At 33.3% G+C, this 13765-nt stretch overlaps 1 protein-coding gene across 1 annotated transcript; it reads right to left on the bottom strand.

Annotated features, from left to right (window-relative positions):
* Positions 1–4865: 4865 nt before the first annotated feature.
* On the bottom strand, positions 4866–6847 carry LOC132722385 (BTB/POZ domain-containing protein KCTD16-like). The gene has a single exon (XM_060706882.1). It carries the CDS (start codon positions 6402–6404, stop codon positions 5607–5609), a length of 798 nt encoding a protein of 265 aa, XP_060562865.1. The 5' UTR covers positions 6405–6847; the 3' UTR covers positions 4866–5606.
* Positions 6848–13765: the final 6918 nt, after the last annotated feature.

Here is a 13765-nt window from a genome sequence, read left to right as displayed (position 1 = left end):
TTTACATCCCAGGTGCTAAACATAAGGCCACAGACAGCCTGTCTCGGAACCCTACTGGGGACCCAGAACGGCTTGTGCTCACAGACGATATTGCTAGTATCAGCAGCCTAACTCGTATCTCAAACATTGACCTTGCACCATTGAGAGAACCCCGGTATTCTACCTCCGATTCCTCCATTGAGAGCACTGTAGTTTTATCAGCCATTAATTCACTAGACTCCCTTGATTTAAAATCAGTGACTTGGGACAGGGTCAGAACTGCCACAGCCAGTGATAATAATCTGCATACCCTTGTACAACTAATTGAATTTGAATTTCACCCACTAAATTAACCCTAATGATGTTCCAATCCACAGGGTGTGTTCATAATAGTGAATTATTTTTACTACGTCAGAACATGTAAACTGTTATTATTGTGTAGTGACATGACATGGTGTTATTTTGTACCGTGACTGATTATTTAGTGATATATATGTGTGTTTCAGTCTTTTTTTCTTTTACAAATTATGTGTCAAAAGACTTGGGGGGAGATATACGAATATATACAGTGCACGGTACATGAGGTCAGGACTTCACATGGTAGAGTTACTTCCCCTGATGGGAAAATCGCCATTTGTAACATATTTTTACAAGACACAACATCACAAGTGAAGTGGCACAATAAACTTTAATTGATAGGTAATTACAAACCCAAAATGTATAAGATTATTTTACTCCTTCATGTATTGCACTTTATCATGGTTCATGCTATATGTATTTCATTGTCAATTTAATCATTCCCTTGGTTATGACATGGAAGTCGTATTGTCAAGTCTTGTGATGTATATCTAGTCACATTTAAAGGTTTTCTGTATTGTTTATTTTCAGACTGTGTTCATTGTGAATAATAAAAAACACAAATAGAACAAGTTCTTATTGACCGGTTAATTTATCGGATGCTATATTGAATGTTGTTGGCCACACACGATGTTCAAAACACGGGCTTAGGTCATTTGATTGATAAATAGAAACAAACAGGGAAAAGTTAATCTTTACTGGTGACACTACTTTTGAGTCAATTGAAATATAAATTGGTTTCTTTGTAAATATATTTATAGATATGTATCTGTTGCATTACAAACAGTTGACAAAAGGAGATGGGAAACCGACGGTTAAAAAGAACTGAATTTATCCACGGCAATTAAATCGGTAGATTCCAGTTATTAAGTTAAATATTAAGACGCCTGAGACAAGAAATTAAGTAAGTTGTCTTTTTTTTCCTGAACAGCTCGATATAAACTGATTATTTTCTTGAAACTTCTCCTCGTCAGACTATTGAAAAATAGGCTCATGTGTTCTAGTTATTTTACCAGCTTAAACCAGCTTATATCACATATTAAATATATATGTTAAATCAAATTTTAAACAATGAATTTTCCGACAATTCATAACTGTTTTCAATGAGTTCCATTCTATCCTTTTTATGCACTTTCTTAAATAAGTAGTGGTAAATTGATTGAAGTTTGTTTTAGCGCGTCTGAAACTTTTTCAGAGTCATACATTAACACAAGTCGATTCATGTAATATTTTCGTATGCTGAACGCATTAATCATACAGCTTATCATCAATATTAAAAAGACGTGTTTTCGTTCAGTGTCGGCTGTATATATCAATCCGTCTTCTGCTCAATAGATTTTATAACCATATTTATCAATATTAAATTACCAGACACATATATAATACTTGCTTATCTGTTCTGTGCGGTTGATCATAACTTTGTCTTTTCAATCGATACGAAATGTCTAATCTATGCAGATTATATTATTGTTGACTGAAGAAATTTTATTCCAAAAGAGAGGAGAGATTATAAACAATGTGTATACCAGAAGTATATTCTAACATATTTTGATTAAATATCATGGCATGCATACACAAAACTGAAACATCCTTTACTTGTTAGATCTACAAAGAAAATGAAATTTCGGCTCAATAAATCTAACAAAAACCCTTCGGTTTGGAAGTCAATCATATATCGTGGAAGACTCGGTTCTACTTGCTCATTTTCTATTACAAATTGAATGCGTTTATTGTTTCATCACACATATAAATGTGCTGATATTTTAAATCGATTTGACTTTCTGAGAAAAACCATCTACGAGACAATATTATTATCCGGGGATTTATAGCTATAATTTCCCTTAAAAGTTAACACTTAAAGGTTTTCCTCTTATATAAACAATGATCATTAAACCTCGCATAAGGCATCCGAGATGAATGCAGTCTACAATCTCGCCAAAGTTTGATTAATCTCTATTATATGTGTATATTATATCAATTGTTATGTACTTTTTCATACAGTTTCTCTAAAAGTTTACAAGAATTGTAAGAAAATGAATGGGTGGCTTTTAAAATCAAAATAGCACAAGCATTGTTGTTAATCGTATGCGTGATTTAAACAATTAGTTTTTAGTATCATACAAAGTAAGCGGTTCAGTGAAAAGTATGACCTTTTAAAGTGTCCAGTTACAAAGGGGAAAACCGGATTTGTGCTATGAACTTTTTTATATTCTAACCTTAAGCACCGTTACTCTTAATTAAATAGGAAATAAGCAGCACTTTTATGGTGGAACTTAATTGAGTAATACAGGATTAATGACAATATTTATGTGCTTTTTATAGTTTGAGGTAAGTGCCTAAGAAACACTAATTACATTAGCCCAGGACTTCAGGAACATTGATCGATCCCTGTAGAATTCGTAATGGAGTACTTTCTTTTAGATCTTGTAACATGTCATGCGTTAATTGGCATTTAAACAGAGCACTCTCCAATAAACATATGTCAATCTGTGTTAGGAGGTAATATCAATCATGCAGTATAGTGTCTTATTGTACATAGAGGTGATTAGAATAAGTATATGCCCTGTGGATAGTATATACTTTGACCAGTCCACAGATTCTCGCGATGAATTAACGAATATTTTACAAACATATTTTTACATTTAATTTTTAAATATACAATTGTACAATGCTGGCAGGTTATTCAATTTATGTTTGAATTTATTCATTTCATTTGACATGAGAATCAACGTTTATCATTGAATAGATTCGAAAAGAAACATTGATGAAATAATAAATAAACAGCGGCCTTTTACTTTGGATTCTCTGATATTTTATCAAATAATGTTACAAAAATCTGATTTCTTTCGGTTATAAGACATAAAAAATCACAGAATAGAAATTCAGGCAATGAAAATGTTGGCAGACAAAATATAAATGTTTAAACGGTAAATCTGGTCCCTTAAGTGCATACATATTTACAGTGCATTAAACATTACGTGAAATGCTCCAAGACGTTCCAATAGATATTCAAAGTGTCTATTGACAATGTATTCACTGATGTATTTGTAATCGTTAAAGAAAATATTAATCCACGTTATGTATGTCTGGTGCTTTGTTTGTGACTAATTTGGTAGTAGCTTTTTACAGGATTTAAGTCACGTAGAACAAATTCTTAGGTACACTTTATAAGCATGTTTCGTTAGTAACAACTTTCATTATCCTCTTTTTGAAGAGTGACTTATATTCATAGCATACATTGTTGCTTAAAAAGTAGCCGGAAAAAAACGAATTTGCCTTATTAATATCACTAGCCAACAAAACAAAAGACAGTATATGAAATATATTTTCGCAAGGGCTTCAAGTTTCTTTTCAAGTGGTTCGTTGCTATAACAATTTTCCAAACCAGCAAAGGTAAACATCATATAAGATTTACATCATAATATATATCACAAATCAATAAAATGATTTATTTCACGTCTTGAAAAATATATTTATCCGATCTAAATATGAGACAATCATAACAAATGAACCTGTCAGTGCCAGTGTAAGAGAAGAGCTTGAAATAAAAATTGTAGAACTTTTTCTCATTCCACATTGCTTTTAGCCACACATTTAATGCAATTTTCCATCGTCTAAAAGCAATATTCTTTCCTAATATTTTTTTTTCTTCGTGAACAGAAGAAAAGTTAATTTACTACCTCAAGAGTGCACACTTTTTATTTCATCAGGATGAATAAAGACAAATTCCTATGTTTTAACATCATATAACTATGATATTTATGTTTAATGTTAACATTACCTATAAAACATCTATGTACGCACAACACTAGCAGGTTGTTATAGAAACATTACGAAGTCGATCTATAACGATAACTTCACTGAAAAATAACCGTGAAAGTGGCACACGAGCGATATCATAAATATTACAATGTATATCAAACAAATTATATGTAAGCCATCAGTGTGTTTGTCAGAACTTTTTTTTAAATGCATTATTGTTTGAAAGATTTGTATAGGTTAAATATTGTACAGAAATAGACATGCGATGAAATAGAAAAAGCAGTACGTGACTGAATATGTGTTTTTATACAACTTTCATTTCAATGTAATTTCATGCCTTTTCTTTATCATAATGCTTTTAACAAGCTAACATATCCTGTTATAATAATAAAAGTAATCATAATAAGAATAAAAGATATAAATTAAATTCAAATGGGAAATATACAATGTTAATATAATCGGAGATACATGTATCTTATACATACCTACGAGACATCCATTTTATTCGATACACAGATTATTTCAACCAAATGTTTAAGCAATGTATGTATTAGTTAAAATATTTAATAAATATTTGTTTGAAAGAATATAAGTATTTTTCACTTGAATACATTGATTATTCTAACTTCTTTAAAAATAAGACAATGACCATAAACATTTCTGATTTAACAATATGAAAAACATGTTTGAAAAAAATACGTATAGACAAACGCACTAGCAATGTTTTTGCGATTATTAAATTACGTTGTGGGAGTCAGAAACAAAGCTTCTTTCATGTCTACTTTTATTTTGACAACTACACATATCATGTTATATTCACAGAAAAATACCCTACAGTTGCATAATAATTTTCTAAAACTTTAAGTTTAGAATCCATCTACAAAATTATTGTCCAACTTTTATTTCCTAAAATATCTAACAACACATCGTTAACATCAATTCATTTACACAGATCCTTTTTTTCCATTTGTTTTTCTGCAGTATAAACTTAAACTGCTCTTTTTCTTACTTACTAATTTTACTTATTGTACTGCATGTAACGCTCTTTTATGAAAGGAAAAACACAAATATATTATGTACTACTACAGAGCAAGACTTAAAATGTGCACTATTTAAACACTGAAATCATGTAAAACTATATACCCTTTCATACTTATCCATTTAACAGTCTGTAATCCTACTCAACAAATATGTTACTCCATTTTTTAAAAAAAATGTGAAATATAATCTATTGCAACAATCCTGAATAAATGGACATTTTTATTAAATCCTTTTATCTAAATGAAATATGTCATTTTTAACACATGTGACCATCCAATAAACTATTGTTAAGCCTTCTAGCAATTCCATTAATCAAACATACTGACGTTCCAAATAATCAAGCGCGCACAAGGACAAAACATTACGCTCAACTTAACATCCATGGACTTCTTTAAGCCTACTGTGAAGGAAATATATGCACAAGAGTGGTCCTGTTTTTAGTGGAAATATCGTATATAACGAAGTGTTTATCTCCTTTCAAAAATAAATTCATTGTAGTGCTGCCACTTGGCCTCTTCTGTATCCATTCCAGGCTTTACTTCCCCTGCATTATTTGTGCCAGACCCACAAGATCCAATTAAACGGAAACCTTCTTCCTGTAACATATCAAAAGCTTGCTCAAGGAAGCTGTGTTTAAGAAAAAATCTACTTGTGTATCTATCCGAGCAACCCCGATCTGGATCTCTGCTTTCGTTAAGAGTATCCTTAAATACCTCCCGGCACAAGGACACTCTGCCGCAAACAATTATTCGGCTCAGCTTGCGGAATTTCACATCAGCTAATCCGTCTCGTCCGAAAGCAAAGGTACCACGATAGCCAAGTGTTATCACTCCGCAAGTTCGTCCTTCGCTAATGGTTGAATGAACGGAGTTTTGAACGGCACTCGGCAACACTTTATGAGGAGGTACTGGACTCAATCGACCACTAAGGTACGTGGCTGTGATACCTTTCACCATTTCAGGTAGTTTAAAATGTTCAGCCTCATTTCTTAATCTATCTTTTTCATGGAAATTTTCCGGTAAAACTATTTTCTGATTTCTTAAAAAGTCCAGAATGTAGCGAAATAATACCCCATCACGGTCAATAAAATATTTTCCTTTGGAGTCTTTTACGAGCTTTATGCTACATTCACCTCCGAATATTTGTCCTAGGAGTGAGGAAGGCTCCTTTATCAAGGTTGTTAAAGATGTTGTATAGAATACTCCACCGACATTTAATTCCACTATTTCAGGAAAATCAGCTTTGCGAGCTGTTACCTCTGACATGTTTTCGACTTTTAAACGAGTTTATTCCACGGTTTAAAACAAAATCCTATGATCTATCCACCGTTAACATTGCTGCTCAATAATTCAGAACTCCGGAATTGGATTCTTGTTTTACAACGTTCGGCCAATGTTTATTATAATTAGCACGGCTTCTTTAAACTTTCTAAGTCCAATTTGATTTCCCTTGGCACTAGTCTATGCATACATCAACATATTAAACCTTACATTTCCATTTAATTCGACTATTCCTTAGCTCCGTCTGAATCATAGCATTCAAGCCTTCTAGCAGTTCTGATTTAGCGATTTGAATAACGACTGTGCCAGAAAATGCGATATCGCACAACTAACACTAGCCAGTGAGTACGCTCGGTTTTATCAATACAATACGATCTGAAAACCATTGTGATGTATCCTCCGAATAAACATCGGGGAGAGCGAATCAATATTGAATTTTCTATTCACAAGCGCTTGCAAAATCATAAAACATTGCCAGACATGTATGAGCTATTCTTAAAAGATTCTTATTTGTTTTGTATCGTATTTCCTTTTTCAATAACACGGGGAGAAAACTGTACGCGTATTGTGTGATTTGTAGGAAAATGAAGCCCGTTTGTCATCATAATGTGTTATAATAATGCTATATGTATACGTATTGTATTTCCTTCTCTTTTCGTATTGCATGACAAACTATAATCTAATACATATAAGCCGCTCTCAGGGGGATGTCTATTTGCGTTTGATTTTCTTTCTAATCAAACTGACTAATTTATGGGTATGTGTAAAAGTCTGATGCGACAGTCATCTCAACGAACCCAGCCAGATTTATCATACCCGCAGAAAAAACAATGAGCCACGAACATAGTGCTGGGTTTTATTTTGAAATAAAATACTATTATTTAAAACCTATATTTCATCTGTTGAATGTAAACAAGAGAAATGCCTGGTATTGACTGATCTGTGATAGAGCTATTATACATTTAAGCTGTAATGACTTTGTAAATAACTGAAGCATTTCAGATCAATGATAAATCAATTTTACTATAAAAAGGCACTTAGAAACGAACTAATGTAACGGATGCGATAAAAGTGAATTATCTCATTTCCAAACCGCAATTAAGTCTTTCAAACTCTGTGTAAATGTCAGGAGAAAGACATGTTACAATGTTGAGGGGAAACAGAAATCTCTTGGAGGTATCGACTGTCTCAGGAATCTCCAATAACTTTAGATAGCTTTTATCTATGTTGTTTTGTTTAGCATCATTACAGTAGTGACTAAATGTTGCAAGTTTTATTTATTTATTTTCCTTATTTCAATGTGTTTACTTCATTTTTTGCATTGGTCAATTTTTATTAGATATTAGATATATTCGAACAAGAAATGTTAAAGGGCACCTGTTGAAAGTAATCTCAAGTCTGATTTTTTTAAAAATTTGTTGATAGATAGATCGCTAACATTGCTCATGCCATGTTTTAATATATTATTGGGGTAAGCAGATTTCGAAAAAAACTCATTTTCCGTTAATATAACAACACATTTAAACGTAGGCCTTAATGAATCACTTATTTAAAGGAAATCGTGCTTTACTGCATGGACTAAGTATATAAATTAATAAAGTTTCCTTGCTTAATGTATTTGTGATTGAAATATTTGATAAAAAGTACAGTCCTTTCTAAGAACATGTACTGAGTTTATATACCTTGCTTTCACATTTTTTAAATGTGATATATGTGAAATTTTTATGACATAAATATAATTCATTTGGATTAATGGTACAATTGACAAAATTTGATTATGTATGGCAGTTCATTTCTGCAGGTTTCCTTTTAACTTACTTTTATATTTATTTCTGAAGGCAACACTTCAAACAATAAAAGCAGCTGGAGTAAATTTAAAAATTTCATTATACATTTCGTGAAGTAAGTGTCTGGATATTTTAATAAATTGCATTTCAGTTACATGTTCGAGCTAACAAAGGAAAGGAAATGAGTAGTTTGTATTCATTCCCGACAATAAATAGAAAATCTATAACATAGCACTTGCAGACGACTGAAAAAGTGGGGAGAGTAACGGCCATAATGAAAGAATAATATATAAACATTACAGACTCGGATTTTGAGTGTGTTTTTGTAAATCAGGCCTCGCACTTTTAAGGTTTATGTTAACATGTTTACTAGTATGACAACATCATATGCATGCATTGGACAGGCAAATCATACAGTTTCAAATTAATTTAAATACGTACAATTATTTATGCATTTATAATTACCTTTTAATACTTAACATACTAACAAATATGCTACATAACTGATCAAAATAGTGAAGTTAATTAATTAGGGACCTAAAAAATCATTTACCGGTATTTATCTTTATCCTCAATTTTCGAAGCATTTTATGTTTAACCAGGTGAGTACGAAATAATAACTTACGTAAACAAAAACCCTATGTTCATCCGCGCTGTTTGTTTATTTAAGGTAGGCTAGGATGATAGGGAAAACGTGTTTCTCAAATATTCTGTTACGAATCAAAACTAACGATGGGGAATTCAACACGATTAACCACATAATCAGTATATCAAGCAAACACAATACTATTTATGTATAAGTTCTATGTCTTGACTTACAAGAATGCACAATTTTGCTTAAGGTAATTGAGTAATTAACGTTAAAGCTTAGCCATTTTTCACAAGAACCCAACAATTTCTTCATGAGTTTAACAGTATTTTAAATCGCTTTCTAAAAAATTATTAATTTCAAACGTTTTTATATTTAACGGGATTGACACGATATTATAACATAATAATATAAATATTGTCGTATTGGTATATTCTATATACAGCAATGGATCGATACACAACTTGTAGAAACAGTAAGCTTTTTTCTGACATCTTGTCAGTTTCATGCTGCGCTAGAATTGTAAATCTAATTATCACTCTCTGTTAATGACATGCAATATGATGATTTAGGTTTTTAAGATGTTAAGATTATATAAATCAAATAATTATTTTATTTGATATTTCCCTTTTTTCCTTTGAAGTATTAATAAGTATGTATATATTTTGAGTTCCATACATTTTTGTTCATTGCGAGATAAGATATTTAAATATAAAAGTGGATTTATTTATTTTTAATGTGCATTTCATGTCTAAGAAAAATGTTAAATGATTTGATAAATAGATTAAAGTCCTACAGAAGCTTTGAAAGCATAGACTAGCCATAAAACTTTGTTTGATCACTATTAAAAATCAATGTAACGTAGTACAGAAGTACTATGATCACGCTCTCATTAAAAATATTTCTCGTGTGGATATATTATTTGGATCGTATTATCAATTTGTTTATAACTTTTTGTAAAAACAATATCTCGCCAAACGAGATGGATTACAAGTTAAAAATTTGACTTTTCAGTGACACCACAAAATTAAAATAATTAAAAAAAGTATTTACTTTAAACATTTTATTAGTTGCACACATTAATCATAAGTTAAACTAAGTGGCTATCTGGTGGCTGAAATATTTCACACTATCAATTAAATGAATTAATCCATTATTTTGATTAAAAATCAGTTTTAATGAAAATCTACATTGGGAAAAGTGGAAAAGAATGCGGCATAAAATTAATATCGGTGCTAAAACATAAACATGTCCGGACATTTGAACAAAGTATAGAAACATGTCGCAATTGATGATAAAATCGCTACTAACCGCACTGATCGATATACTGAGGAAGATTATTCTAATTACATGCAATTCCGCTGATTTATAACTAGAAATAAAAGAGTCAGAAAACGTGTTATTAAACATATTTCCTAGTGTATTTCATGTATCTGATTTTTTTTTGCGGGGGAGGTGGGGAGGGGATATCTTTTACTTAACATTGAAATCAGTTAAAAGTATGGTAATTTAAGCTAACTATAATCATGACTGCTTTCTTTAGGGATTCTGTATTTATCTATTTTATGATCACATCCGTGTTATTTGTGCCGTGTGGCGGCTGTAAAAAGTCTCCCCGTACATTTAATCAATGATGTTATATTTTCGATCCTTGAAGATCGTTCAGCACGACATTATGTGCTTGTGGTATTTTTAGTTTCTACTTTTCGGCATTTTCTAGTTGGGTGGTTCCAATATTCCTACTTGAATACTGTTGAATCACCCTTAGGATATGTTGCCTGCTTTTTAAATTTGTCTTTTGACGTCTTATCTGTGATACGCAGGCTTCATAACCTCTGATCCCCTTTCAAAATTCCATTTTATTTAGTTCCGCCCATTGTTTTCTCGTTTAGGGCACACGCTTTTTATTACTTGGGGACCATACGCCGCTTTTCGTGGAATGGCACGGAAGTGTCACATTGAAGGTTCCATGATAACCGCCGTATGAACACATCTGCGGATGTTTCTAAATTCAAAATTTTACTATTTCAAGTTTAAATGTTGAATTCTGCTTAAGCCGGTGCTAGGGGGCGTGGACGGTAACTTGCACTTTCCAGTACCGTCCATGTACAGGCTCAATCAAACCGAGCCTGCAACATTTTCAATTTTGCCGTGTTGGGCTTTCTTTAGGGATTCTGTATTTATCTATTTTATGATCACATCCGTGTTATTTGTGCCGTGTGGCGGCTGTAAAAAGTCTCGCCGTACATTTAATCAATGATGTTATATTTTCGATCCTTGAAGATCGTTCAGCACGACATTATTGTTGTGCTTGTGGTATTTTTAGTTTCTACTTTTCGGCATTTTCTAGTTGGGTGGTTCCAATATTCCTACTTGAATACTGTTGAATCACCCTTAGGATATGTTGCCTGCTTTTTAAATTTGTCTTTTGACGTCTTATCTGTGATACGCAGGCTTCATAACCTCTGATCCCCTTTCAAAATTCCATTTTATTTAGTTCCGCCCATTGTTTTCTCGTTCAGGGCACACGCTTTTTATTACTTGGGGACCATACGCCGCTTTTCATGGAATGGCACGGAAGTGTCACATTGAAGGTTCCATGATAACCGCCGTATGAACACATCTGCGGATGTTTCTAAATTCAAAATTTTACTATTTCACGTTTAAATGTTGAATTCTGCTTAAGCCGGTGCTAGGGGGCGTGGACGGTAACTTGCACTTTCCAGTACCGTCCATGAACAGGCTCAATCAAACCGAGCCTGCAACATTTTCAATTTAACCGTGATGGGCTTTCTTTAGGAATTCTGTACTTATCTATTTTATGATCACATCCGTGTTATTTGTGCCGTGTGGCGGCTGTAAAAAGTCTCCCCGTACATTTAATCAATGATGTTATATTTTCGATCCTTGAAGATCGTTCAGCACGACATTATTGTTGTGCTTGTGGTATTTTTAGTTTCTACTTTTCGGCATTTTCTAGTTGGGTGGTTCCAATATTCCTACTTGAATACTGTTGAATCACCCTTAGGATATGTTGCCTGCTTTTTAAATTTGTCTTTTGACGTCTTATCTGTGATACGCAGGCTTCATAACCTCTGATCCCGTTTCAAAATTCCATTTTATTTAGTTCCGCCCATTGTTTTCTCGTTTAGGGCACACGCTTTTTATTACTTGGGGACCATACGCCGCTTTTCATGGAATGGCACGGAAGTGTCACATTGAAGGTTCCATGATAACCGCCGTATGAACACATCTGCGGATGTTTCTAAATTCAAAATTTTACTATTTCACGTTTAAATGTTGAATTCTGCTTAAGCCGGTGCTAGGGGGCGTGGACGGTAACTTGCACTTTCCAGTACCGTCCATGTACAGGCTCAATCAAACCGAGCCTGCAACATTTTCAATTTTGCCGTGTTGGGCTTTCTTTAGGGATTCTGTATTTATCTATTTTATGATCACATCCGTGTTATTTGTGCCGTGTGGCGGCTGTAAAAAGTCTCCCCGTACATTTAATCAATGATGCTATATTTTCGATCCTTGAAGATCGTTCAGCACGACATTATTGTTGTGCTTGTGGTATTTTTAGTTTCTACTTTTCGGCATTTTCTAGTTGGGTGGTTCCAATATTCCTACTTGAATACTGTTGAATCACCCTTAGGATATGTTGCCTGCTTTTTAAATTTGTCTTTTGACGTCTTATCTGTGATACGCAGGCTTCATAACCTCTGATCCCCTTTCAAAATTCCATTTTATTTAGTTCCGCCCATTGTTTTCTCGTTTAGGGCACACGCTTTTTATTACTTGGGGACCATACGCCGCTTTTCATGGAATGGCACGGAAGTGTCACATTGAAGGTTCCATGATAACCGCCGTATGAACACATCTGCGGATGTTTCTAAATTCAAAATTTTACTATTTCAAGTTTAAATGTTGAATTCTGCTTAAGCCGGTGCTAGGGGGCGTGGACGGTAACTTGCACTTTCCAGTACCGTCCATGTACAGGCTCAATCAAACCGAGCCTGCAACATTTTCAATTTTGCCGTGTTGGGCTTTCTTTAGGGATTCTGTATTTATCTATTTTATGATCACATCCGTGTTATTTGTGCCGTGTGGCGGCTGTAAAAAGTCTCCCCGTACATTTAATCAATGATGTTATATTTTCGATCCTTGAAGATCGTTCAGCGCGACATTATGTGCTTGTGGTATTTTTAGTTTCTACTTTTCGGCATTTTCTAGTTGGGTGGTTCCAATATTCCTACTTGAATACTGTTGAATCACCCTTAGGATATGTTGCCTGCTTTTTAAATTTGTCTTTTGACGTCTTATCTGTGATACGCAGGCTTCATAACCTCTGATCCCCTTTCAAAATTCCATTTTATTTAGTTCCGCCCATTGTTTTCTCGTTTAGGGCACACGCTTTTTATTACTTGGGGACCATACGCCGCTTTTCATGGAATGGCACGGAAGTGTCACATTGAAGGTTCCATGATAACCGCCGTATGAACACATCTGCGGATGTTTCTAAATTCAAAATTTTACTATTTCAAGTTTAAATGTTGAATTCTGCTTAAGCCGGTGCTAGGGGGCGTGGACGGTAACTTGCACTTTCCAGTACCGTCCATGTACAGGCTCAATCAAACCGAGCCTGCAACATTTTCAATTTTGCCGTGTTGGGCTTTCTTTAGGGATTCTGTATTTATCTATTTTTTACTAAAAATATTTCTTTCAAATTGGTAGATTTTAAGACATTTTAGACTTTTTAAAGCCATTAGATTTTTTGAGCTCCTGTCGGTTAAGTTAATATGCTATGAAGAATTCAGTCATAATGAAATAATAACTTTATTTATGTTAAAGTTTGTGTTGGTAAGTAAACTATAAATATAGTTACATACATCTTAACCTCGTTTTCACTGAATAGCTATAAATTTCATTGTTTTTATTCGTCCTTGTAATTTTCATAGGGAAACACA

The sequence above is a fragment of the Ruditapes philippinarum genome, unplaced genomic scaffold (assembly GCF_026571515.1).
Source record: "Ruditapes philippinarum isolate M1 unplaced genomic scaffold, ASM2657151v2 ctg1348_1_1_1_1, whole genome shotgun sequence".
Taxonomy (NCBI): domain Eukaryota; kingdom Metazoa; phylum Mollusca; class Bivalvia; order Venerida; family Veneridae; genus Ruditapes; species Ruditapes philippinarum.
The sequence above is the reverse complement of the archived record's forward strand: the minus strand, read 5'-3'. Positions and strand labels throughout refer to the sequence as shown.